The sequence below is a fragment of the Scyliorhinus canicula genome, chromosome 19 (assembly GCF_902713615.1).
Source record: "Scyliorhinus canicula chromosome 19, sScyCan1.1, whole genome shotgun sequence".
Lineage (NCBI taxonomy): Eukaryota > Metazoa > Chordata > Chondrichthyes > Carcharhiniformes > Scyliorhinidae > Scyliorhinus > Scyliorhinus canicula.
The window spans coordinates 11321360-11349038 of NC_052164.1; the positions used below are offsets into that span (position 1 = coordinate 11321360).

Below are 27679 nucleotides of genomic sequence, written 5' to 3' on the forward strand. Positions count from 1 at the left end.
CGTGACTATTCCAGTGAACTCCTTGCCAGTCCCATGTTGAGCATTCCACAGGTTTAACATCATCAAACCTCTGCCGCCTGTACCCTGACTTTCACTAAATCCTGTCCACCCATAAATGCCTTTTTCTCACTGACCTACATTGCCTCCCAGTTAAGCAACACCTTGATCTAAAAATTCTCATTTTAGTTTCCAACTACATCATGGCCTTACCCCATCCCTATCCATGTCGTCGTCGTCTCCCCCCCCCCCCCCCCCCCCCCCCCCCCCACCCACACCGGGATTTACAATGTTCTGAGATTTCTGCGCTCATCCAATTCTGGCCTTGTGAGCTTCTCCAATTTTCTTTGCTCCATTAGGAACCGTTCCTTTGACTGAATAAGCTCTGAAACTACCTCTGTAAATCTCTGTGTCCACCTCTCTCTCTTTCTTTAAGGTGTTCCTTAAAACCTACCCCTTTGATCAAGATTTTGGGCATCTGGCCTTGCATCTTCTGGTGTGTCATATTTTATTTGATAATATTCCTATGAAGTGCCTAGTTTTACTCTGTTAAAGGTGAGATAGAGATACAAATATAATTTATTGTTGTAGAAATATGGCTTAATTATTTTAATGCTTCAGCAGCACCTTCCAAACCTGTTACTCCCTACCTAGAAGGATCCTTAGAAGGCTGGCACAGTGGTTAGCACTGCTGCCTCACAGCTCCAGGGTTCCGAGTTCAAATCCGGTCTCGAGTGACCGTGTGGAGTTTGCACTTTCTTCCCGTGACTGCGTGGGTTTCCTCTGGGTGCTTTGGTTTCCTCCCAGTCCAAAGATGTGCACATTGGGTGGATTGGCCATGATAAATTGGTCCTTAGTGTCCAAAAGGTTAGGTGGGGTTACTGGGTTAGGGTGGAGGCATGGGCTTATGTGGGGTGCTCTCTCCAAGGACCAGTGCAGACTCGATGGGCTGAATGGCTTCCTTTTGCACTGTACATTCTATGATCTATGGACGAGGGCAGCAAACACATGGGAACACCACCATCTGCAAATTCCTCTCCAAGCTACGCATCACCCCGACTTGGAACTATATTGCCGTTCCTTTACTGTCACCAGGTTAAAATCCTGGCACTCCCTCCCAAACAGTACTGTGGGTGTTCCTACATCACAGGGACTGCAGCAGTTCAAGAAGGTGGCTCACCACTACCTTCTCAAGGGCAGTAAGGACTGATACCAATGGAGCCACTGGTGCTCACATCCCGGGAAAATAAAGAAAACGTTTCCGATGAGAATTTTAAAAATAAAGTTTTGTTATTTAAGGCAACACATAACATTTTTGATTTTTTTTCTGAAGACGTATGCGAGAAGAGCAAAGGGGAACTTTCAGTCCACACAAGATGCTATCTTCCTGCTCAGAAACCAAATCTTTTCAGTCTGACAGGGTTTTGGGAAATTGTGTGGGCGGGTAAAAGTTTGTTACTTGCAGTTCTCAAAATGAAAACAAGGAAATGTGGATTAGATACAACTCAAACTTATGATTTATTGAAAATTAACCATCTATATAGTTCAGACAGAGACTGGGAAATACAATCAGCAGGACCATCCATTCTTTTGCCAGCTTAGCACTGATACATTCATGGTGGAAGTTTTGAACTATATACAGTAGAGGGGTTCAAGAAAGATGGGACAATGGGGTTTTTTTTCGTTTTTTTAAAAATTTAGAGTACCCAATTATTTTTTCCAATTAAGGGGCAATTTAGAGTGGCCAATCTACCTATCCTGCACATCTTTGGGTTGTGGGGGTGAAACCCACGCAGACACAGGGAGAATGTGCAAACTCTATACGGACAGTGACCCAGGGCCGGGATTCGAACCCGGGTCCTCAGCGCCGTAGGCAGCAATGCTAACCACTGCGCCACCGTGCTGCCCGGGACAATGAGTTTTGGCTGCTATTTGTGTTTATTGATGTGGTAGGACTGGACACTATGATTGCTCTGGTCAGCTTCAGCTAATCCAGAATTAAAGATATCTCCAACCAGCAAACAGGATACCACAAGCAATCTAACTCCATCAGTTCCAAACTGGTAACCTACATTTAATATGCAACATGAAACAGAACTCTGCAGACAAGGAAGACCCCAGTTGCGCACAAATCTGCACCAAAGTATGGTTTTGGGCTTAGTGGTAACATTCTCGCCTCTATGTCAGAAGGTTGCAATTCAAGCCTCGCTCCTGTTAACGATTGTGGAATGCAGGCAGTATTTCATTGCAGTTCTGATGGGAGTGCTGCTCTGTCAATGTCCTAACCTTCAGATGAGCCATTAAACTAAGGCCCTGTTTCACTTCTCAGTCTATTATAAAAGATCCCAGGGCATCATCTGAAGAGCAGGCAAGTTCTTTCTGGTGTCCCTCAATGCATCAAAAACTAATTATCCAATCATTATCTAGTTATTTGAGGAAGCTTGCTGTGTACAAACTTTCAGCTGCTTTACATTACCAGTGACTGCACTTTACTTAATTGGTTGCAAAATGCTTCAGATTGTCCCAAGTTCTGGAAAGGCACTTTATAAATACAAATTCTCTCTTTTGGAGTTAGCTGATTTAAGTACAGCTGGTTGAGAATTCAGGCTATAAGTAGCCATAGTGTTTCCCGACAGGAACAAAAAGAACGGAGTCAAGTTTTGCTCACCATTCAAGGAGTTTTGTTCTAAAGTATAAACTTTGTGCAGATAAAGAAACTGGATTAGCCGTAATACCCTCAAACCTCCAATCCCCACCTGCCTATTCTAACCTCATTGTGTCCTTCCCCCCCACACACATTTCCAATGATGGTTTATGCTAGCTGTAAATGATTGACAGAGCACCCATTGCTCAAACAAACCTCTTCCTCATTTATATGTAATCCTTTGGTGACGTCATCTGCAGGCAAGATTCCATGCATATATTGATGGCGCACAGCACAAGCTCTGTCCCCAGCCATAGAATTCCTACAGTACAGAAGGAGGCCATTTGGCCCATCTGATCTACACCAACCCTCCGAAAGAGCAGTCTACCTAGGCCCACTCCCCCACCCTATCCCCAAAACCCCACGCATTGATTATGGCCAATCCATCTAACCTGAACAGCTTTGGACACTAAAGGACAATTTTAGCATGGCAATACACCCAACCTTCAATCTTTGAACTGTGGGAGGAAACCGGAGCACAGTTTCACCCTCCGGTTTCATCCCATAAGTCCCAAAGACATGCTTGTTAGGTGAATTGGAATTCTCCTCAGTGTAGCGAACAGGTGTCGGAGTGCAGCGACTAGGGGATTTTCACAGTATCTTCATTGCAGTGTTAACGGTAGCCTATTTGTGACAATAATAAAGATTATTATTTAGGACTGAGATGAGGAGAAATATTTTCACTCTGAGTGGTTGGCCTGTGTAATTTGCTGCCACAGAAAGCAGTTGAGGCCAAATCATTGTTTTCAAGAAGCAGTTAGATATTGCACTTGGGCGAAGGGGATCACATAATATGAGGGCCATTGAGTTGGATGATAACCCATGGTCATAATGAATAACAGAGCAGGCTTAAAGAGCTGAATGGCCTCCTCCTGCTCTTATTTTCTATATTTCTATGTATAAGTGCCAGGAACCACTTGGTATCTCTTCAGGTGGCCAAGTGCCAGATCTGCACTGTGTTTATCACAACATCTTGTTAGCAAACAGGAAACTACTCTTTACAATTTTAGCAATGATTAGACAACATGGCCCATTTACAAAATGCTGTACCACTACTGAAACTCACTGTCAAAATACTAACCTTTAGGAATTGTTCCTCCAGCCCACTGATTCTTGACAGTCATTCCACACTAAACCAAACTTAAATTTAACTGAAGTGAACAACAACTTTACAGAATGTTGTATCTTTTTAAAAAAAAAGTCTGCAGCGACCTTTTGAAAGACCACCCTACCTAGGCCCAATTCCCCCACCTTATCCCTTAACGCCATCCAACCGTTAAGACACTTATGAACAATTTAGCATGGCCAATCCACCTAGCCTGACAGGCAGCTGCATATTAGTTGCTGTTATGAAGAATTGTCACACAGATAGGTGCCTGCGTATTGGCTGACTTTAGTCTATGACATTCTTGTCACTATCCTTCGATATGGCCGTGAGGCTTGGGTCACCTACCAAAGGCACCTCCAGACGCTGGTGAATTCCTACCATGGGATACTCAGTCAAGTGGGAAGTCAGGTGAACAAATTCCAGACTCCCAACCAAAGCTATTCCTCCAGGATCACGCCAAATCTACTCTGCTCGTCTGGACACTGCATCCGCATGTCAAATAATATGCTTCCAAAGCAGATCCTGTTTTGACAATTTAAGATCGGCACCCACTCTGAAGGGTTCACTGAAAAAGGAACTTGCCACAAGCCATGCCTTGTCACCATCCAACAAGCCACAACACACTTGGAAACTGATAGCATAGTCTGCTGAGGACATGTGATGAAATTGGAAGGAGAGGGAGAAGTGATGAAAGTGGAAGGAGATGGAGTAAAACCCTAGCTCAAGAATCCCCTTCCTCAGAGTAACTCTCATCCTCTCTGCCTGAAGATCTGCGGTTCCAGGACGGGCCTGAGTCACATGAGGGGACACACATCATGAAGTCTGTCAGACATCTTATTTTGAGGGCCAGATGATGATACCAATTGGGACACCTCAGTTAAATTTGCATCTATTGCTTTCTGGACCATTGCACTTGCAATCCTTTGTGAAGGAATATTTCCTCAATTCACTGTTAATCAGTTTATCTCGAATCATAAGATTGTCTCCTTGTTTTGGAGTCCCATTCCAGAAGACAATGTCCTATAGACCATGTCACTGTTATAAACACCTTAATTGGATTCTGTTCATCCCTCGGAGTTTATTTATTACCAGTCATTGATCTATGGTAAGCCAAGAGTTAAGCGACTGTCAACCAATGTAACCCTCAACTCAGACTACTGAGAATATTTGTTCAATTAATATGAATTAATGCTTTAACATGGGTGAACTAAACAAATGTAGCATCATATATTAAACTCTAGATATGCCAACATAAATTCAATACATTTCATACATTAGTTAAGCCTGTCCCAGTTAATCATGCACATATTAATAATGGGTGCATGGATCTGTAATTTGGATTCCTAACATTAAATGTGATTTGGACTAGAGACAAACATTAATCATTCCTATGACACTTGCATTGCAATGAAAAAACATGTCTAAATTCCTCTGGTTTGGTTGAATCATTACCAATTACTCAACAAATGCTGCAGTCCCATAAACACTTTCTCTTCGAATTTATTTTTCAGGTGATTCATCAGAAATATGAAAAAACAAAAGTGTCCAAGGATGGCACCGATTTTGGCGTGTTTTTACTGAATACCCATACAGTATTTGAAGAATGTAACCACAGAGAGAATGTGTTATTGTTCAGAGGTGCAATACCTATTGAGAGAGTTTGCATTGACATGCCTTTTATGTGCTCAGGATACACTTTATAGGTCCCAAAGCAATTTGCATCCATCAAACACACCAATTTAGTGCCTATGAGAGGTCAATGTGTACAGGACACTGGAAAAAACTCCTGTGTGTGTGACAGGTCAGCAAGATTCCAATATGCAGAATAAATTGCAATTTGGCCATGGTTGGGGCAATCATAGGTTTGTTTTAATCAGATTCAGTAATCCTCAGATAGGAAGCGGGATGTAGGTTAGGGCCCTTGTTTGAATTGATCTATGGTATTTTCTAAATCCACTCAAGACAAGGCACTCTGATGGCATCTCTGAATAAGTTAATTAGACTGCTGATGCAGAAGCTGAGACTTGACTCAGCTACACATGCATCTTGAAAATCAGCTACCTCCACTACACATCATCAGTTAGTGACAATTAAACCACACAGCTCACTCCATTCCCAGATTCTATTCCAAATTACAAAATGATTCTGGCTCTGCTGCAGTTTCCCATGTTTGGTCCCCATGTCCCACCTCTGAAGTCAGGCTTTTACTTCTTTGCTTCTCCCCAAAAGGTGTTGACTGGAATCGGAGAACACCACCACACAGGACATTTGGCTCATTCTGCCTGCACGGTCTCTTTAGCCAAGCTACTCAATTAATCCCATATGCTTCACTCATTCAACCCATTAATTTCTTCTGATGCGCAACGCACCTGCGGTTTGTCAGTCACCAGATCACAACCAGGAACATAAATCCCGATTGTTGAAGCTGATTTCAGCGTCCTGGCTCCAGACGAGATCAGTTACATCAATATACATTGTATATTGGAACCCGTTAGAGCCGTCTAAACTCATCAACCTGCCAGCTCCCTATAAGTGCAATTTAGCAACTTTCACACCCCATCCTCTTTCTGCTCTACAAAATCTATTTTCTGATGCTTATCCAATTCTGCCTCCATTATCCAATAAACCATCTCCTACTTGAATGCTTTACTCTCTCAAATCAGCATAAAAAGACCATAATCCCAACTCACTTCAATGTTACCCAACACACTATCTGAAAAGGCCTCCTTGGCTCAGGTGATCTAACGTGGCAGAACCCCTAAAACCTGCTATCAAAAGTTGCTCTGGAAGCTATATATTTTTTTTTTTTTAAAAACAGAGTGCCTCTAAGTAATTCCCTTCCAATTTTTAAAATAAATATTAAAACAAGGCCCATATACTTGGTCCAGTCAAATTAAACCTGTTTAACTGGTTACCCATTGTACTGTCTTTGGAGAGATCTGGCTGTACACAAAATGGTTGCAGTTGCCTATACAGCAATTGCACCTCAATGTAATTTGTTGTCTGCGAGGTGCTTTGGGACATTTTTTAAGACATGGTTAACTGCTATACAAACAGACATCTTTCTTCTCCTCACTGATATTCCACTTAAGCTAAATTATTTCAGTGATACGAAAAGTCTCAGCATAAAAGTGTTTTTCAAACTTTTTCTCTGGAACACACTTTTGCTAACCGGCCGACCTTAAGAACCCACACCGGCCAACCTTCGCGACACACCATTTTCGCTTACTTTTAATGTGACAGGTGAGCCTGCTTGGTCCTCACGATCTCACTCTCAGGTTCACAAGAGGAGAGGGCAAAGCGTATATCAGATGCATCAGCCGTTTCCTTTGCACTGTCTTCATCTTTGTGAGGACGGAAAATCCAACCTCGCACATGTAGGTTGTTGCGAAGGGCAATAGCAACAAAATGCTAGTGTTACTCAGAACTCAACACTTCTCGGAGATGCTACTTCAGAATGCGGACAGCCTCATGGATGTCAGAGGTGAAGTGCAGAGGTTCAGTCTCTTCATTTGGAGTCAGCAGTAAGTTAATAATTGACTCTAGGGTCTCAAACGCAAAAGGATTTTTCACCCTCCTCTTCTCATTGAAAATCTGAAACGTCTCCGCTGGAAAGTAGCGACAAAAACTGTTGAACAGCACAGGAAGATGCAATTGAACAAGGTTTGCCAGTTCGCTAACACTGTTTTCTTCAATGTGTTGTAGCAGTGTGGGGAACATGGCTTTGTTGTTGCACTTGCCAAACGTTTTTGGAAAGCATCTATTTTTTCATAGTACCAAAAGTAATCATCATCTTCCCCTTGCAATTTGAGGTTTAGAACTGAAAAGATGTTTGCAAGGCACGACATAGTTAGCATCCAACTCTCATGTGTCAGTACTTCACTGTGTATGACACACATGGGCTTTCATCGGCACAATTGACAAAGCCATACCCAATAAATCATCTTTATACTGCTTTGTTCCCAATTTCAGTTTCTTCTTAGCAGGCTGTTTATCAGAGACCCTGGAGTTCTGTCTGCAGCTAACACTAGCATTGTTTTGTCCTGCCAGGGACTCTCCTGGCAGCTCTCTCCAGCAGATTCAGTTGCGAGATCCTGGTCTGTTTGTGTCTCTGGTCCTCTCTTCCTTCTAACAAAACAATCCGTCTTCAGTTTTTCACAGTCCTTCTGACTTGCTTACTGGCAGCTAGAAAATGGAGGAATCTCTCCTCCATGAGTTCACGCCAAAAGCACAGTGATGTCAGTGTACGTGCCGGGCGCATAACCTGGTCTATACCGCCATTTCTGATGGGAAGCATTTAAAGGCGAGTCGCGGCTGGCATTCTCAAATTAAAAACCAGTCATGGCTGGCATTCTTAAAAGCCAGTCGCAGCTGTTGGGCCCTTAGCCCGCGATCGGGAATACTGCAACCGATCGCTCCATGATCCGCCCGTGACTCAACTGCAGGTTGCGATCAGCAGTTTGAAAAACCCTGGCATAAAGTTTGCCCAGGGCTGATAAGTTAAACAGAGTAACCGCCCTCACATAAATTTGGATCATCCCAAATGTGGCACTTCAAACTGACCCACAGTAGCTGACTGTGAGGCCAAAAATAAATCTAGTACTTCAACAATGGTAATTTGCACAATGTACTGCAGCTTACGAGGAATTGGATCGAGACAATGTAAATGTATGTCACAAGTAATTAAAATTTTATTTACATTTTTAAATTTACAATTTTAAAAGGGGTGCATTAACAGAGCAATCTGGTAGTGTATGTACATAAATCTTTGAAGGTGGCAGAACAGGTTGCGAAGTCTGTTTAAAAAGCTCATGGGATCCTTTATCAATTGAGGCAGTGAGTACAAAGCAAAAAAAAAATGCGTAACGTTTATAACACACTTGCTAGGCCCCAGCTCGAATACGGTGTTCAAGTCTGTACACCAAACATGAAGAAGATGTCTAATTCCTGGAAAGATTGCAGAAGAGCTTTAATACAAAGAAAGAGATGAGGGTCTTCAGTTATGCGGCAAGACTAAAGAAGCTGGGATTGTTCTCGAGTTGAGAAGGTTAAGATAAGCGAAATACCGCAGATGCTGAAAATCTGAAATAAAAACAAAAAGTGCTGGAAATACCCAGCAGATCAGGCAGCAACTATGGAACGAAACAGAGTTAATATTTCAGGTTAAGTTAACCTTTCATCTCTCATTCACATTAAGATATTTGAGAGAGATGTTCAAAATCATGGAATGATTTTGGGAAGAGTAAAAAGACAAACTATTCTCAATGGCAGGAAAGTTAGCAATCAGTGGACAGACATTAAAGAACCAGAAATGACATGCAGAATTCCTTTTTTCAAACTTAGCAAGTTGTAAAAGTCTATAATTCTCTGCATTAAGTCATAGTGGAAGGAGATTCAATAGTAACATTCAAAAGGCAACTGGGTAAATACTTAAAGGAGTGGAGTGGAATTAGTAGGGCAGCCCTATTGTGAATGGAAATGCCTTCTTCCGTGCTGTATATCCGTCTAAAATTCTAAATGGTAATCCCTGAAGGCCTCCAAATCCAATAGTCAGCGGCAGCCAAACAGTTATCAAAAAAGGACATTGCACTTCAAATCATCCCCAGCTTCCCCACAATTTATTTTTGAAGTATAACATTTGCAATAGCAACATCAAAATTACAATGCAGAAACATTCAACATTGCAGTGCATAGACCAGGTTCCTGAAAATGCAATGTTAACAGGTGCAAATGCTCCTGCTAAAACGTTTACTTCCAACTGCATTTCATTTCCTGCAAGTAACACCCTCTACTGCAATGCGCATGACAGAAAGAAAAATCTACATTTTGTAAAAAGGTATGGCACAAGTCGAGCCTTCATGTTCAATATGAAGAACATGTTGGATGGAAAGAAAAAGCAAAGAATTGCTCAATAAAATACCAAAAGTCACCCCATTTTCTTTACCTATATCTGCTTTAGGCAAACACTGGGAATCTTAGTTGCCACACCATAAGGTCACTATACAAAGAGAAATTACAAGGTGTTACCCAAAATACGTATAAAAATAGCTTTTTTAAAAAAAAACCAAATATCTGAACGTTTCTGGAAATAATTTAAAAGCAGTCACATTCTGACTTTCATTTTTATATACAGGGGCCAACTAATCACCTCAACCAATGAACACTTCTAAATGGCTGCCTAATTGGGAGTGGGGGGGAAATGCAATCTTCAGTTCAACAGGAATTCTAAAATGGTTTCACTACACCAGTTTTCTCTGCTATTACTGCCATCGCTGATTCTTGCTGGGGTAGTTCCAGGGTGCCCTCTGATGCCTCACCAAGGTTTCCTCATTCATTCTGGGCTAGACTAGGCTGTCTGCTCTTGGTCTTTGCCTAGCTCCCACACATTTCTCAGCAGAGGTTACTGAGCAGTGATGAGGAATTAAGGATGTTTTTTTCTCTTCCCTTAAATCCTAGGGAAACCAAAGCCACAAGCTTCAAGTTAAAACTCAGCACAGGTGAGGAATGAAAAGTTAGGTATTCTAGTCTGTCCTGCTTAGCTTAAAACAAAGGAGCAACTTTACTCTCCAGGCTGCTGGGAACAGATGTCACATCACCTATCCAGGCACACACACCAAATCAAAGCATTTGTAAGTTGCACATCAGTGGGTCCAGCTTATTCCATTTTCTATATAAATCAAAAATTCAACAATACATCAAGAAATGCCTATTTGTTTCCAGTCAGTTTTGATGAACGAGGCCTACATTGATGTTTCTGGCACCATTACACAAACCAGGAGCAAGACACAGCCATTTGGACCCTTTCGCCTGTTCCGCCATTCAATAAGACCGTGCCTGATCATTGCTGCCTACTAGCATGATTGAATATGACCCACACTTCAATACTCAAATAAAGGTTTAGATATTTTCATGGAATTGTGTGCTCTTTTCCTACCCTCTGAATATTAGTCTGGTTCCAATAACTGAAGATACACTTATGAAAGTAGAACTAATTCAAAATCCATAAACAGTGGTTATTACACTTCATATCCATCAACTGCAGAGAGGGTTAAAAAGTGCTGTAAATTTAAATAAGAGCACAAAATGTTGGAGCTTTCTCTTTAGGCGGCTTACAAACCAGTTTTGCACTTCGAGCATTTCCTATTTTTATTTCGCAAAGCATCCCAATTTACAATAATCTCCAGAAAGATTAAAACAAAGATTGTTATTTTTTGAACAGATGTGGGGAATTCAGAAATTTCAGTCATAGATCCTAATTGAAACACAGCCCATAGAATCACTTGCAAGAGATTTAGATAAATGCTCAAAAAGGGCGTGGGGAGCAAGCAAAATAGTGGACTCGATAAGTGGCTCACGTGGAAAAAAACAGTGGTGTAGACTCGATAGGCCAAATGGCCTGCTCCTGTGCTGTAATGATTTGCTTCTAAAATTTGGTGTCACACTTGTGTTTAGCCAGGGTTCATAAAACACACAGTTCTTGAGAAAGTCACTACATCTGCATTTTTTTCAGAGCTGTGGAACTGTGCCAAATGCAATCCGAAGTGCATGTTGCTAAAATTGTGGCTTTCACCCATCTCAATCCCAATAAAATTTTGAACTGTAACGCTGTGCTGACAAAACCGATATGAATGAAAGCTATTGCATTTAAAAATTACAGGTTTAATTAAAGATAGTCATTTATTAATGACGGGATTTAATTTCATACTTTGAAAGCATTTCTCAGTGTATCAAATTATATTTTAACATTGTCAATTTTTTCTCAAATCAAAAGATTTAAAAATTGAACCTGACTGATGTCTTCAATTTCACAATAAAAGTCGTCAATCTTGTACGAGATAATTTCTCATGACACCTGACAGAATTCCCTCAAATACTTGATTTCCTGACAACAGGGAATCATCTGTACCTCCATGAAGAAACTGCTACAATCTATATATTCTCCTCCCCAAAAAACAAGGTATGCCCAAACACAAAATGCACATGCTTCAAGCAATGAAAAACAGGGTGGGTTCGCAAGGCTGCGGTTGGGGTTGACCCAATGCCAATGGTGGCAATGATCAGCCCACTTTTCTGTTCCTGATTACCATCACGTGATACTGATTGGAAACTGCAACTGCACAGGATGTTCCTCAAGAACGGGACTACTGGCTTTGGAACAACACCCTTCAGAGTCAAAGAGTCCACTGGCACTTGCTGCCATGGCCTATAGAAGGTGGCTACTTGAGTGCAATAATGGTTGGCAACTAATGTTTGTATTCCCCACTACCTTTTAAGATTCTAGTCAGTGCCTTGAGGACCAAGCAATGGGGAGGGATGATATAGGTAAAGGTGAAGGAGACACTGTTGCAACAAATGCACACTGGATAAGAGATTCTGAGCTGAGGTCACTGGGAAGAGGAAAGTAAATACTCTTAAAGTTGGTCTGGCACTGATCGATAGAACTGCTCAAAAATAAGAGAAAGGGGAGAATTGTCACTTATGAGCTTGGGTGGAACACTGGCGGTATGAATCATCTGTCCATTAATGCCCAAAAGATTTTCTTTCCATTCGCTTCAGCTGGCAAAGCAAAATCAGGTGGGTTGCATAACAAGTGTCCAATCCATAAATGCCAGTCTTTCTCTCATGCTCAGTTATAAAGTTCCCGCAACGTGCACAATACAACCTATTAGATTCTGATCACAGACCCTTCACAGCTGTTCAGTACATACAGTAGTCACCCTTACACACTGGATAAATTGGAACTATCATTAATCAAAACCATTAATCAATTGAGCAAAATGCCAATGAACTTTTATTTGGCAATACTATTGAGTTTGATTTCTTTGGCCAAACTGGACGACATGCAAGGCAATAGAAAAAAAAACTCTTCCATTATCAGAACCACTGTTGAGATCTTGACCAATTCATAACGACTTAGGATCCCAAATTGAATTTTCAGGACTTCAACATTTATTTTGAGGTGGATATGGACAGTTGTCACCGTTATGCTACATTTGCAAATATATTGTAAAAGACTTTGAAGAGAGATCTGTAGCTTTTACTAAAATCTGGTGTCAGAACAACAGAGGAAAATGCTTCCTTTTTAAGTTCAGAGTGTCCAATCTGGATCCTTTTCTTCATTCCTGAAGTCTCAAATTGAAATTTCCATCCAGCAAAGGGACAGGGCCAGGTTGAACATTGGCCTATGTTTTTCACGGTCTTATTGCATGGGTGATACAATTGCTTTAAAGGTGCCTCACTATTCCAGTAAACGTACATCAAATGAGTACCCCCACCCCACCCCCAGAATGTAAAGTTAGCACATGCGCTCTTGAGTTTTCCAATTAAGTGCTGTCCCATTTTGGTACCAATTGTCTTTTTCTCCTGGGGAGCACAAAGAGTTATCGCCATGGATTTTGAGCATCATGTAGCTGAAGCTACCAATCTACGTCAGGTCTCTCTCCCTTTTTCGGGAACAGCATTTGCATACAATTACTTAATGGTCTCATGGGGGCACCAATCCATCATCAGCACGACACAGCAAACATTTATGTACTAATGGTTATGTTACCACGCATCTGGGAGATCAGTTACAAAGTTTGGCCGGTTCAACTTTCAGATAATGGGTGAATGCTTTCAGTTTAAGCCCTTTGGTTCCTTTTGCACGCAAAATCCTTTCTCCCCCAACTCATGGTATGAAACTAGGAGTACCTGGGAAGAATTGAAAGATAAATTCTCACACTGAATTTTGACAGAATGTGACAAAGATTATGGAAACATCCTTCAAATAAACAAAACCATCAGCCTCAAAGTATTAATACAAATAATAGTACATATTCTTACACTTCACAAAAATGAGATAAAGTGAACTGCAGCACAATCTGCGTATTCAAAGCAACGCACAACCTTTGACTTCAAAATGTATTACAAAGAGGCTTTAGAAACTGTTAAAATGATTTCACGAAGCACATAAAAAAACACTGAAATTAAGAGATTAATAAATAGTTAAAAATAAAGCATGTTAAAAGCATCTTAGGTTTTTACATAAAAGCTGGGCTTTGTGAACAGTTAAATAAAATCTACCATCTTTTGCATGCGGGATGGGAGACAAGGAGAAAATTCTCACATGGACCACTTTCATCTGAAAACAATGAAAGACTTTTTAGCACACAAAGCCTCAGCCTCTTTTGATCTTAAAATGGATTTCAGCTAATAAAAAAAGTTGCAAAATGTGGGAGCCAAACACAAGTACGATTGAGCCGGGAATTAAAGCTGCAAAGCTTTGTTAAGACTTTTCTGAGTCCAACCCTTTGTTTTGGGGGAGGGTGTCCTCATACAAAGGTCACCACACTTGGGTGGATCTTGCTCAACTTAAAAAAACTCTGATTGTGAGGGAAGGCAAAAAAATATTTATGTAAAACTTGACAAAGCCCAACCCCTCAAAAATGTACAAAAAAGTTACATTTCACGTACACTGTCTGATAAGTGATTGCTGACATTAGAAATAATGACAAACTTAACACCTTGAAAATTTTGTTATGAACACGTTGGCAGATCTGAGGCATCTGTCGAAATCAGGACGAGTTACCAGCTGAAATCAAAGAACCTCGTATAATCAGAAACAAAATACTATAGTCGTACAATAGACAGTTTTGCTTTAACAACAATGCACTTCATTTCAGTTACCAATCAGAGCCACATTCATCAGGTCATCATCTTCGCCAATTAAAAATGCTGGGCTGGGGCGAGATGACCGTTCGGAGTTCAGGGATGTGTTCCCTGCCATAGATAAGGATTGGTCAGTTGAAATAGGAGACTTTGACCAACTTTCTGGTTTGATGCTGGAGTGAGATTTTTTCTTCTCCCTGTCTCTGTCACGGTCCCGATCTCTGTCCCGATCCTTGTCCTTCCCTTTCTTCTTCTCCTTTTTGTGTTTTTTATGCTTTTCTAAGCTGTACTCGGGGAGTGGCCGGATATCGTCATCTGAGCTCGGACTGTTCTGGTGGGATTTCTCAGCAAACGATGACCCCGATTCGCTGCCACTATCTCCACCTTGAGGGGTGTAGGCAGGAGACTTGCTGTAACTTGGTGAACACCGTTCGTGTTTTGGTGTTGAACCACTGAACAAAGGTGAGCCATAGTTTTTCGCGCCAGTTATCTGAGGTCTCAAACCATCACCACTACCGTCACTTGGCTTCTGCAAGGTTACTTTGGCCTTGATGCTGGGGGAACCACCATCATGTTTGCTAATGATAATTTTTGCCACACCAGTTCCACCACCATTCTTGGAGTCGGAAGATTTCTTTCCACTGTCACCTGAGCTGCCTGAGACAGAGACCTTGGATTTTCCTTCTTTGTCGCTTTTCTCTCGCTTTCCCTGATAATCTGCAGGGGACATATTGTGCTTGGATGGCAAGCTATGAGTAGAGGGCATTGTTGCTGCAGCCATTTGACCATCTGGACAGTCTTCTGCACCTGAACCGCCTACACCACCCACACCATGTTTCAATTTGTCAATCACTGCAGTCAAGGATGGCTTCTTGGTTCGACTTGGAGATTTTCCCTTGATTAAATGTCCATGAGCATTTTGAGATGAAGACATTGAGGAAGCAGAGGACGAGGAGGAAGAAGAGGTGGAGGTTGGAGGCTTCTGGCTCAAAGAACTGGAGGAAGCCATACCGGAGGACTGTTTCATGCTTGAACTGGAACTAGACCCCGACATATGAGAACCTCCTGAGCCAGAGCTAACTGGAGATTTAGCTTTTGTTGGTGGAGTCCCTGGAATGGGCTTCAATGGTGATGAAAGTTTGTCCGAGTTGCCTGAAGGTCTTGAGTGGGAGGGAGACACATTGGGTTTTCCTCCAGATGGATTAACCAGGGAAGATGATGACTTAACTTGAGGTTTCATTTTGTTGCTACTACTATTGCTGGAACTCAAGCTGCTACTACTGGTCAACCCATGTTTGGTGACTGGAGAAGAGCTGGGTTTTCCCATAGACTGCGAAGAACTCTTGGACTGGCTCGAACTGGTACTGCTTTGACCTGAATAAAGGCTGCTGCTCATTTTGGAACTGGAAGAGCCTTCGGATTTGTTGCTTTTCACTTTGCTGGAGGAGGAGGAATTGGATGAATGAGAGTGGTGACTTTTACTGCTGGATGAAGGACCTGACCCAAACTGACTATGTGAAGACGATTTGCCAACCATCTCTTTGCGAATCTGAATTGTGATTTTTGGAATTGGAGGTGTAGCCCCACTAGGTGGCGTCTGTGAGCGGCCAGAACTCCCAGGAGATTTGGAGCCGGTGGTACTAGCTGGTGGAGTGAAAGGACGGCTTGACACACTATGAGATGGGGACTTACTTTCCGAGTCAGTTTTCTTACGTTTTGGAGGTTTTTCTTTGCTTTTGCCTTCATTCGATGGTGTCCTGGTGCGCTTCCCAGGCTTTCCATCAATGCCTATTCCTGATAAATTGCTACTACTGCTGCCATTTCCTTCCTTACCACATCGCTGTTTTTGAGATTTGTCCATTTTTCCGACTTCAACTGTGCTCAACAAAGGACTCTGATTCCCACTATGTTCCACCACATCAGATGGTCCTAAAGACTTGCTGCCACTCGCAAACATACTGAAATCCACCATGTCTGTATGGCTGCTCCCTTTAGAGCGGTCTCCAGTGTCACCACTCATTGTCTGCACATTTATTGAGGCAAGTGGATGTGAAGCAAAGCTCTTTGAGTCATCGATATCTTCACTCTGGCTGTTCTCATCAAAATAGCCACTCACAAAATTGTTGCCGCTTTGATTATCTAATAAAAAATCCACTCCATCAGGAAAAAACTGGTTTGAAGAGTCACTGGTTGGAGTAGCAGTAGCATCTGCTATTAAATCCGCAGGATCAGTGTACGTGTTCTCATTACTTTCACCTTGAAAAACATCCGCGTCAAACGTACTGTTTACAGCAGAATGAGAAGAGTTTGAAGAATCACGGACTGGCGTCCCAATGGACTGGCAATTGTCTCCGGTGGTGGCCAGCTTAGCTGTCTGTTCTGCAATATCGGATAGAATCTCTGTGACGTCAGCTCCAATGCTGTCTGTACTAGGTAGGCGCACCATTCTCTGCATACTGGACTGCTGAGTATGCACCACCGTTGAAGGGTATGTAGTAGGTGGTGTGTTACATTGGCTTGGGGCTGGGGTAATATGAGGAGTGTCCAAAGAATCTCCGGCCAGGTTTACATCAAAGACACTGTTCGGAGCATCAAAGTCCATGGAGATGAGTTCTCTCTGGAAGTCCTCCTCAGTCTGTTGCTGCTTGGGCTTATCTGTTTGCGACCTCGTCCTCTTCTTTTTCTGTTTCGTGCTACTTGTAGCCACATCAATTCTCGGAGAGCTTGATGAAGAATTTTGCCTCTCCAAAGGGCTACTATTATACAGTGTAGAAAAATCTTGGCTTGGGTTGTCTTTGAGTAAGTTCATGAGCATGGGGTGGTTTTTGGTATTACTTGCCGGGGAAGATGCTGGTGGTGGTGTATGGCCGGGTGGTGTAGGGCTTGAACCAATGGATGAACCAACACTCCCTGTAATTTGCAGCAAACTAGTCAGAATCGGGTTCTGGTTTACCTTAAAGGAATCCTCCCCGTGCCCCGATTCATGCCTTTCCTTCACACCCATGTTTCCCAAATTGAAGATGGTGGAAATGGGGCCGGGAAAGGTACTGGTAGGAGTAGTGGTGCCACTTGCTGGATTGTTGCCCAGTTGCGTGCTGTAGCCGGGACTGGTCGCTGGGGGTGGATTCCTTTTCAGCATGTCCTCAACTGTCTCTGCAATGAGGGGCAAGGCCGGTGTGTCTGCTTGGATGGTCTCAGCCTTTCGACGGATTGCTCGCATCGTCACGGGGATGGACATACACCTGTAAAACATGTGTGATATCAGTAACATCACCCAAATTTAATTTGAATGTTTCCACCCCCCAAAATTTATCCACGGTACATAACTGTTCAGCTCGATCTCGAAGTAGAATTCAATAAAACAAAAAGCACCTTGCCTTTATCGGAAACTCAGCTTTATAACAAAATGTGAGCCCACTTCATTCCACGTTACACTTTATGCAAACGTAGGCGGCCCATTCAAGCTCATTCATTCAGAAGAGAATTATGCCACAGTATCTCACTAAATCTGAAATAATTCCAACATATTCCCACAATGAAGGCCATGCCACATATTGAAGGCTCTTTATGTAAATAGCATCCTGACATCACCCGTAAATTAATCTTCTTTTCTTCTTTGTCCCACTGATGCCATCTTAAAGTAATGCTCCGTAGCTGTATTCTTCCTGTCTTACGTACTGTTGCCTATCAGATGTTTTTAAGACCAACCAGAAAAAATAAGCATTACAGGAATTGACTACTGTAATTGCCTTTTTCTGCAAAAGTCCGAGTAACAGAAACATAGAAAATAGGAGCAGGAGGGGGAAATTCGGTCCTTCGAGCCTGCTCCGCCATTCCTTATCATAACTGATCATCCAACTCAGTAACCTGATCCCGCTTTCCCCACATTGATCCCTTTAGTTCCAAGAGCTATATTTAACTCCTTCTTGAAAACATACAATGTTTTGGCCTCAACTACTTCCTGTGATAATGAATTCCACAGGCTCACCACACTCTAGGTGAAGAAATATCTTTCCATCTCAGTCCTAAATGGTCTATTCTGTATCCTCAGACTGTGACCCCTGATTCTGGATTCCCTCGCCATCGGGAACATCCTCCCTGCATCTACTCTATTTAGTCCTGTTAGAATTTTATAGGTTTCTATGAAATGCCCCCTCATTCTTCTCAACTCCAGCGAATATAATCCTAACCGACTCAATCTCTCCTCATATATCAGTCCCGCCATCCCAGGAATTAGTCTGGTAAACCTTCGCTGCACTCCCTTTATAGCAAGCACACAATATTCCAGGTGTGGCCTCACCGAGGTCCTGTATAATTGCAGCAAGACATCACATCCCTGCCTCTGTACTCAAATCCTCTAGTTATGAAGGCCAACATACCATTTTCCTTCTTTACCATCTGCTGCACCTGCATGCTTACTTTCAGTGGCTGGTGTACAAGGACACCCATGTCTTGTTGCGTGGAACATTGGAACTAAAAGAATTCAAGCTGATGAGTCTTTCTTACTGATATTCTCCTCCCTTTATTGAAGGAAATCCTTTTCGGACATTGCTTGATGTTAACAGGCAGCCCAAAAGTGACTAGCCTTCAAATTGAGAAATTGAGTTATGAACAGATTATTCAGCTATGGGTGGTAGCACAATCAGTGCCATTTTCTTTCTTCCTATTGCCCAACGTTAGTGTATTTTCTAGGAGAACTAGCAGGAAAGTAATAGAGATGGAATACCCTGGCTGAATCTTCTTCTCGAGGCCAGAATGCTGACCTCAAACTGAGCCTGAGAGCTTCTGTACGCGTTTGGCAGTACTAAACCAAACAATGCCTCTTCCCAGCAGACTACTGGAGGACGCGATCTCCAAAACTCTGGTATAAATCTCTAAATGTTACTGGATAAAGACGGAATTTGGGTTACTGGGTGACGTAAATCCCACCCAAGAATCCCAAATTTTCAGCAGTGTATTCAGCATAGAGAAGACCCTTACCGCTGTACCACTCTGGCAATGAAGTCATCAGTACAGATGAGGGCATCAGATAGTCCTTTATACAGCTTACAGCTCACTTGCCTCGAGTCCAGCACATCCATCACAACTGGCAAAATAAACAGCATTGAAAATTGAAATGGAGTAGCTACACCCGAGAACAGAACTGAATATGGATTACTCTTTGGGAGCCTTCAAAATAACATTGATTGTTTAGAGCAAAGACGACATTTAAAAATAACTGAACAAGATGCAGAGTCTGAGAAAGTCTAGAGATCATTTAAAAATTATTTTGATAAAATCCAAAGATGTGCAGTTTAGTTGTATTGGCCATGCTAAATTTCCCCTTAGTGTCCAAAGTTGCGCAGGTTAGATGGGGTTACGGGGATAGAACAAAGAAAAGTACAGCACAGGAACAGGCCCTTCGACCCTCCAAGCCTGCGCCGACCATGCTGCCCGTCAAAACAAAAATCTTCTATTAGGATAGGGCAGGGGAGTGGGCCTAGGCAGGGTGCTCTTTCAGAGGGTTGGCGCAGACTAGACACGCCAAATGGCCTCCTTCTGCACTGTAGTGATTCTATGGTTCTAAAGGGTATTAGCTCAAAGGTAGAGCATTTGACCGAAGATCAATAACTCCCCAGTTCAAAGCTGGGTACCCCCTCCTTGTTTAATGGAACTGGCAAAAGTGAATTGTTATAATCTAGAAAGCACTCCCTGAAAAGGGAGATGGAAGAAGATTCAATAATAAGCTTCAAAAGGGAATTGGATAAACGTTTGAAGGGGGGACATTTGCAGGGCTATAGGGCTAGAACAGGAGTGGGAACTAATCTTTCAAAGAGCCAGCACAGGTACAAAGGGCTGAATTGCCTCCTTCTATGATTCTAAGAGGCTCACGCCAGATGATTGAGTACACTGACCAGTGCGAACACAGGAAGATCCCAGGTTCAGTTGCTGGTCTGTACAGAACACGGACACTTGCCACCCAGCTTAAGCTCATACATGAAAAATGGCCATTTAGACAAGATACTGCTGGGCACTGACTGTATAATCTGTACTTCAGTACCAGTTAGAGATCAAACATTCAGAGAAAAGGGCACTCTGGGAGGGAAGAAACTGCATCATAACAAAAGTAGATCTCGTGTTGCTGCAGGCAAATTCTGAGCAGATACAAAATCTGATGTTTCTGAACCTAGTCGCAGTAATGGGTATTCTACAAAATGGCTTTACATAGAAACTAGTTAAAGATTTGAGACTGTAAAGCAGCATACCACAGACGAGTGAGTCATTGACCGGGTGCTGGAAGGATAGGCTGAAGCTGGTATCAATCAGTGGGCACACCTCAAATTGCAAGCGACCAGGTAAATCTGCAATCAAACAATTCAGACAGAATAAGTAAGCAACACAGAAAAGGAAAAAAATTCCTTTCTTTCTTTTAAAAGAAAGACCATTTTACAACTGTTCTGATGAACAGATTGGAAGGTGGGTACCCTGCTGTTTCTTTTCACCCCTGGAAAATTGTCCTCTTTCTCTTACTATGAAATTAATTTTGGGGATTGCCATCCAGCTCTTGATCAGGATGAGCTAACAGAAGATTTTAGAATGATTAAATTATTTGCAAGAGTGAATCACAAAAGATTTTTTCCCTCGCTCTTCCAGTAAAAACAAATCCACAATTTTCACAACTATAGCCTCATGACTTGAACATCCTATAGATGCTGAACTCCATTCAATATTCCAGCCATGTCGCTACCAACATCACACTTCCTTGTTTTTATAATAAGTGACCCTGTGTATCATAGAATTTACAGTGCAGAAGGGGGCCATTCAGCCCATCGAGTCTGCACCGGCTCTTGGAAAGAGCACCCTACCCAAGGTCAACACCTCCACCCTATCCCCATAACTCAATCCAACACTGAGGGCAATTTTGGACACTAGGGGCAATTTATCATGGCCAATCGACCTAACCTGCACATCTTTGGACTGTGGGCGGAAACCGGAGCACCTGGAGGAAACCCACGCACACATGGGGAGGATGTGCAGACTCCGCACAGACAGTGACCCAAGCAGGAATCGAACCTGGGACCCTGGAGCTGTGAAGCAATTGTTCTATCCACAATGCTACCGTGCTGTATAATGAGTTCAAATCTCATTACGGCACGTTACAAGATTGAATTCAACAAATTTGGTAATTGCGAGCATACACCAGAACAATGATCATGATAGCTGCCAGATTGATGTCAAAACAAAACTGGTCCATAATTAAATTTCAGCATTGCAAAGCTGCTAGCCAGCAACTGACTGCAGTTTCATGTTGTCGTTGATTCTTAATGCCCTCTGAAGTGGCCTAGGATGTTTTTTGGCTGTTAAAACAATTACCCTGTGATTCAGGAAGGTCTGACACTTTCTGGGGAGGGAAACAGTGAGTGATGGACCATGTATGTGGCCCAATTCGGGAGAAGCTGGAAAAAACCTTGGAGACTGTGAAGGAGCTTGGATAGGTGCTCAAGGGTGTGGAGGCAGCCTTGTCACAGCATGAGAATCGAATCACCTCATTGGAAGCTGAGATGCCGCTGGTGGAGGAGGAGAGGAACAAGACCCTGAGGGGCAAAGGTGGATGACTTGGAGAACAGGTCGAAGAGATTGGAGCCTCAGAATAGTGGGGTTACCGGAGAGGGTGGAGGGTCTGAAGCCGACTGAGCACTTTGCTCAGATGTTCGCCAAGCTGTTGGAGGGGGATGAGCGAGTGTCCCCTCCAGAGTTGGATCGGGCTCACCGAGTACTCTGAAGGAAGCCTCGGGTGAATGAGCCGCCATGGGCGGTGATTATTGGATTCTACCGCTTCCAGAGAAGGAGCAGGTTCTGCAATGAGCCAAAGTGAATCGGGACTCAAGGTGGGAAGGAAGCATCATCTGAACACACCAAGTTGTCGGAGCGGAGTTGGCAAAGCAGCATGCAGCTTTTAATAAGGCAAAGTTAGCAGTATTCAGGAGTGGAGTCAGGTTTAGTATGACGTACTCGGCGAGGCTCAGAGTTACTTTTCGGTTGAAAGATCATTTTTTCAACACGCTGGAGGAGGCAGAGGCTTTTGTCAAGGAGCACGGACTTGATTAAAGATTGAGACTTTAATGGTGACTGTTAGGAGGGGTTGGTTCAAGATGCTTTGTATTTTGTATTTGTAGTATGCTTGGATATGTGGACGCTACGGTTGTCAGGGGTGGTAGTATGGGGAATATATGGCCTCCGGGGAATTGTGTTGGATTTTGGTTCACTGAGCTGGGATGGACCAAGGAGCTTTGTTTTTCTTTGTGCACTCACCCTGGGTGGGGGTTACCTTTGCTAGCTGTAAAGATTTAGATAGTGAATGGGAGTGAGGTGGCGGAAGTAACGGTGGACTTGTTGGATCTGTTTAATTAAAGTTCAGTGAGCCTAACTTGTTTGTTTGGTGGTGGGGTAGTTGGGGGAGGGGGGAAAAAAAGAGGAGGGGGTGGGGAAGGAATGGTGATCTGACAGGAACCAAGGGCTTTTCATTGTCTTATCTTAGGGGCGGGGTTGGTGGGGGGACCTTTGTTCGACCTTTACAATCAGTGGTTCGGGGAGGGGGACTTGTAAATGATATTTGATCTGTATGGATTTGTTTATTTTGTGTTTTATGAAATGAAAAACTTAATAATAATATTGATTTTTAAAAAGTTGGCGGTGTAGACTAGTAACCGAGAGACTCTAATGTTCTGGGGACTTGGGTCTAATCCCATCAGCTGGTAGAATGTGAATTCAACCAATAAGATCTGGAATATAAAGCTGAAACTATTATTGATCGTCATAAAAATTCATCTGGTTTACTGATGTCCTTCAGGGAAGGAAATCTGCCGCCCTTGCCTGGTCTGGCCTCCAGAAATACAGCATTGTGGTCGACACTTAACTACCCTCTTAAGTGGCTTGGCAATCCACTCAGTTTAAGGGCAATTAGGGATGGTTACACTCACACCCCAAGAAATAATTTTAAAAAACCAATATACAGGTATTACACAATTTGGAATGGTCCCTGAGCAGAAGCAAAACAGGCAATAGGGATTGGAAAAGCAGGCGAAGCTGAATAGGTGAACTAATGTTTCTTGCAGAATTTCAGATGGTCCTGTAGTGACCTGGCTGGAAATGAGCCATACTTTCACTTGAATATTGTAACAGATTGAAAAGATTTCTGCCTGCTTATACAGGATGTTCATGTCACTTATTTGGAATGAATCTTAGGGGACAGCACCATAGCAACAGAATTATTAAAAGGTTTTTTTTTTTACTATGTTGTTCCATTTTGCAGCCCATTTGTTTGCATAATCTCCGACTTTTCTTCTGAGTGCTTAATGATGAACCTTCTTGAAAAATGTTACAATTCAAATGCAGTATATCTGAGATGGCACAAGGTGAAAGCGGTACAGTAGCACAGTGGTTAGCACTGTGGCTTCACAGCGCCAGGGTTCCAGGTTCGATTCCCCACTGGGTCACTGTCTTTGCGGAGTCTGCACGTTCTCCTCGCATCTGCGTGGGTTTCCTCCGGGTGCTCCGGTTTCCTCCCACAGTCCAAAAGATGTGCTGTTAGGTGGACTGGCCGTGCTAAATTGACCTTAGTGCCCAATAGGGTTGGGTGGTGTTGCTGGGTTACAGGTATGGGGCGGAGGTAAGGGGTTAAATGGGCTGCTGCAGACTCGATGGTCCGATTGGCCTCCTTCTGCACTGTAAATTCTATGTCTATGAAAGAAGGTATTCCAGGTTGATCAGCAGGGACAAGAGCTGGTATATGCGCAACCACTCTTTATGCCTCAAACCATACCTACTATAGGCAAAGTGAAAGTGGCTCTGCAAGCTTCAGGTCAGCATGAAACCAGTTGCAGGCCGATGCCACCTTCTGCAAGGAGACTGGCGACCATCCTGCACCACAGGTAGCACCCCACAGAGTTGAGAGTCACTTTTGTACGACTACATCCAAGGAGATTAAGGGGTGATATGATCGAAGCCTTCAAGATATTTACAGGAAAAGACAGGGTAATTAAAGATAAACTAATTCTACTGGTTGGAGGTTCTAAAACAAGGGGCATAGTCTTTAAGGTTAGGGCCAGACCTTTAAGGAGAAATGTTAGGAAGCGTTTCTTCACTCAAAGGTTTGGAATCCTCTCCCACAAATAGCAGTTGTAGTTAGAACAGTTGTTAATTTTAAATCCAAGATGGATAGATTTTTCTTAAGCGAGGATATAAAGAGATGTGGGCCAAAGGCAGGCATATGGAGTTAGGCTACAGGTCAGCCATGATGTCACTGAATGGCACGACCGGCTCGAGGGGCTGAATGGCCTCCTCCTGCTCTTATGAATGCCAAGCAGCACAACATTGAGCAACTAGAAGGTTCGGGAGCAGCATCACTTAATCACTAACTCACAGGCCTGGTTTGCGTATCCAGATCTATTTTGCCAGACAATTGATTTTGTTGAGCCACCTTTTCTCCCCAACTAGCCCTTTGTGAACGGACATAACTTTTACAAAACATTTTACTATCCACCTGCCTATTAAGGGCTACTGACGTAGCCAAATCACTGCCCCTGCCTTTTCTCAGTGCTCAGCCCAATTAGCCAGATACTGGTCACGAACAGGTAATGAGGGCAACCCTGAAAAAATATTTGGGTGAGTCATGCTGGCGAGTGCTGCGTTTTGCACAGATTTTTCATCGGGTTCCGTGGTGTCACACCAAATTCATCCTGTTGTCTTTTCAAGGGTAAAACAGTCACAGGGAAGTTGCTGGCATATACTGTTCGAAAATCCCTTATCCAAAATGCTTGGGCTGAGTGTGCGTCAGATTTTAGAATGTTTCGGAATATACTGCGCAGATGCAGCACATATTGAGAATTGCGCAAGCGCATGCGTTGGGAACTACATATGTGCGGAACATTAGGAACTACGCATGTACAGTGCGCATAGGGAACTGCGCATGTACGGAACATTGCTTGAAAAAAAGTGCAGATTTCGATACTTTGGATAAGGGATGCTCAACCTGTATTTGCTTAGTTGCAGAACTATTTTCAGCAGAACTGACCAACAAGTTCCCGTTTGCCCCAGAGGAGAACACAAATCTGGCACAACTGTTTCACAAAAGGGAGGCACAGTGGTTAGCACGCTGCCTCACAGCAACAGAGGCCCAGGTTCAATTCTGGCCTTGGATGACTGTCTGTGCGGAGTTTTCACTTTATCTCCATGTGTGTGTGTGGGTTTAATCCGGGTGCCTCGGTTTCCTCCCACAGTCCAACAGTGGGCTGGTTAGATGGGGTTAGGGGTGTTACAAGCATAGGGTGGGAAAGTGGACAGAGGTTCAGAGGGGCGGTGCAGACCCGATGGGCCAAAAGGTCTCCTTCTGCGCTGTAGAAATTCTATTTCTTTATGTCTATATGTAAACTCCCAATATACAGAGCAAAAAGGCTTTTGCATACAAAACCTCCACATACCTTCCTTCAACACAGTCCTTTTCACACAGCTTCCAATCAGTGTGTTGTAGGACACTTGGTGTCGGATGAGTTCTAGAATCTGAGGCACCTGGCCTGGGTGCCTGAAAGGAATTTTATGAAGCAGTGCACCCTGCAGACACCTTCCATCATGGATTGGAGCGTCTTTGTTCAGAAAGTAACAATGCTGCTGGCCTGGTAAAGACTGGTAAAAGATCAAACTTTTAATTTAGTTAAATATATTGTGAATACCCATATTAAATAGAATAAAACAGTCCAGTTAACGTGCAGAATACATTTATCATAGATGTTATCCAGAGGAGGCTATTTGTCAAAATGTGGGGCTTTCTTCATTTCTTTTGCTCTTTCCACCACCCATTACATCTTATTTAAAGAGACAGAACAGAAGGCAACCAAGTGAAACTGTGAAAGACTGTATGTTAGCCAAGTGGAACTTCTTGAATATTGACACAGTAATTGAGGAGATATACACTCAACTTGCTCTCTGTCTTCCTATTTTTACAGTTACTCAAGTTTGAGAGACTTCCATCATGTGAGAGTGAGGATGGTGAACATCAACGGGTTATTTAACTGTGGAGGAAATCACAGTCAAATCTGACTTTGTTCTTATCAAATGCCCACCCAGATGCATGCTCTCCAAGAGGTACCTATTGAATAGCAAGGAAGAGCACTGGCTGATACTTACACTCCTAAATCCTAGGGCGGTGGGGCTAGCAGTGTCCCAGCTAGGTCAGCTAACTCGGCATGAAAACACAAATCAGCTAATAAATAAATCAAAAGTAATGTTTTAAATGAATAATCAGGGTTATAACAAGTCTATAAATTATTGCCACTCACAGCATAAAACCGCATGTTGTGTTTCAATGTTGATGAGGTGCCATCCTTCCCGGAGAGTACAAACTGCGTGATCAGTTCATAGAGTGGAACTAGAGTGGCAGGAGGATCAAAGAGCGGGATACCTGTTCAAAAAAAAAATATTGGTCATTGGAAGAAAGTAGAAAATCACATGCCTTCAGATAGTGAACTTGTGATTCTTCAGTTAAGTTCGTGTACTGAACATAATGGGCACAAATCCAAGTTCCAGCTGACTTTTGAGCTAAAAGTGCTATAAAACTGGATACACTATCCATTCCTTTCAAAACGACGTTGGCGAAAATGTTACAGTAAATACTCAGCTCTTCCTCTTCCTGACTGAACATCGGGCTGCAGCTGGATTGTAATTTTATTTTTAAAAATTTCCAAGATGGCGTCTGGGCGTGGCAACTCTCTGCGAGTTCTCCCCTGTGGATCCTCTTCCTACATCTTTTATAATTGTTATTATAGTAAGTTCTAGAATTATTATAGTATATCCTACGTGTTTATGTATGGAGCGATCTGCCAGCACTGAGCAGAACAATGCTTTTCACTGTATCTTTCACGTGACAATAAATAAATAAAATCAAATACATAGACAAGAACATAGTGCAGAAGGAGGCCATTCGGCCCATCAAGTCTGTACCGACCTATTTAAGCCCTCACTTCCACCCTATCCCCATAACCCAATAACCCCATCTAACCTTTTTGGTCACTAAGGGCAATTTACCATGGCCAATCCACCTAACCCGCACGTCTTTGTACTGTGGGAGGAAACCGTAAAACCCGGAGGAAACCCACGCAGACACGGGGAGAACGTGCAGACTCCGTACAGAGTGACCCAGCGGGGAATCGAACCTGGGACCGTGGCGCTGTGAAGCCACAGTGCCATCC

At 42.9% G+C, this 27679-nt stretch overlaps 1 protein-coding gene across 1 annotated transcript in view; it reads right to left on the reverse strand.

The window, feature by feature from the left end:
• Positions 1 to 8476: 8476 nt before the first annotated feature.
• med1 (mediator complex subunit 1) overlaps positions 8477 to 27679 on the reverse strand; it is a 50335-nt gene continuing 31132 nt past the window's right edge. The window contains exons 13-17 of the mRNA XM_038778407.1: positions 26771 to 26892; positions 25916 to 26117; positions 20702 to 20797; positions 19437 to 19542; positions 8477 to 17698 (exon numbers count right to left, since the gene is read on the reverse strand). Coding sequence (XP_038634335.1) covers positions 14467 to 17698; positions 19437 to 19542; positions 20702 to 20797; positions 25916 to 26117; positions 26771 to 26892 — 3758 coding nt within the window. The 3' untranslated portion in view covers positions 8477 to 14466. The remainder of the gene's footprint in view (positions 17699 to 19436; positions 19543 to 20701; positions 20798 to 25915; positions 26118 to 26770; positions 26893 to 27679) is intronic.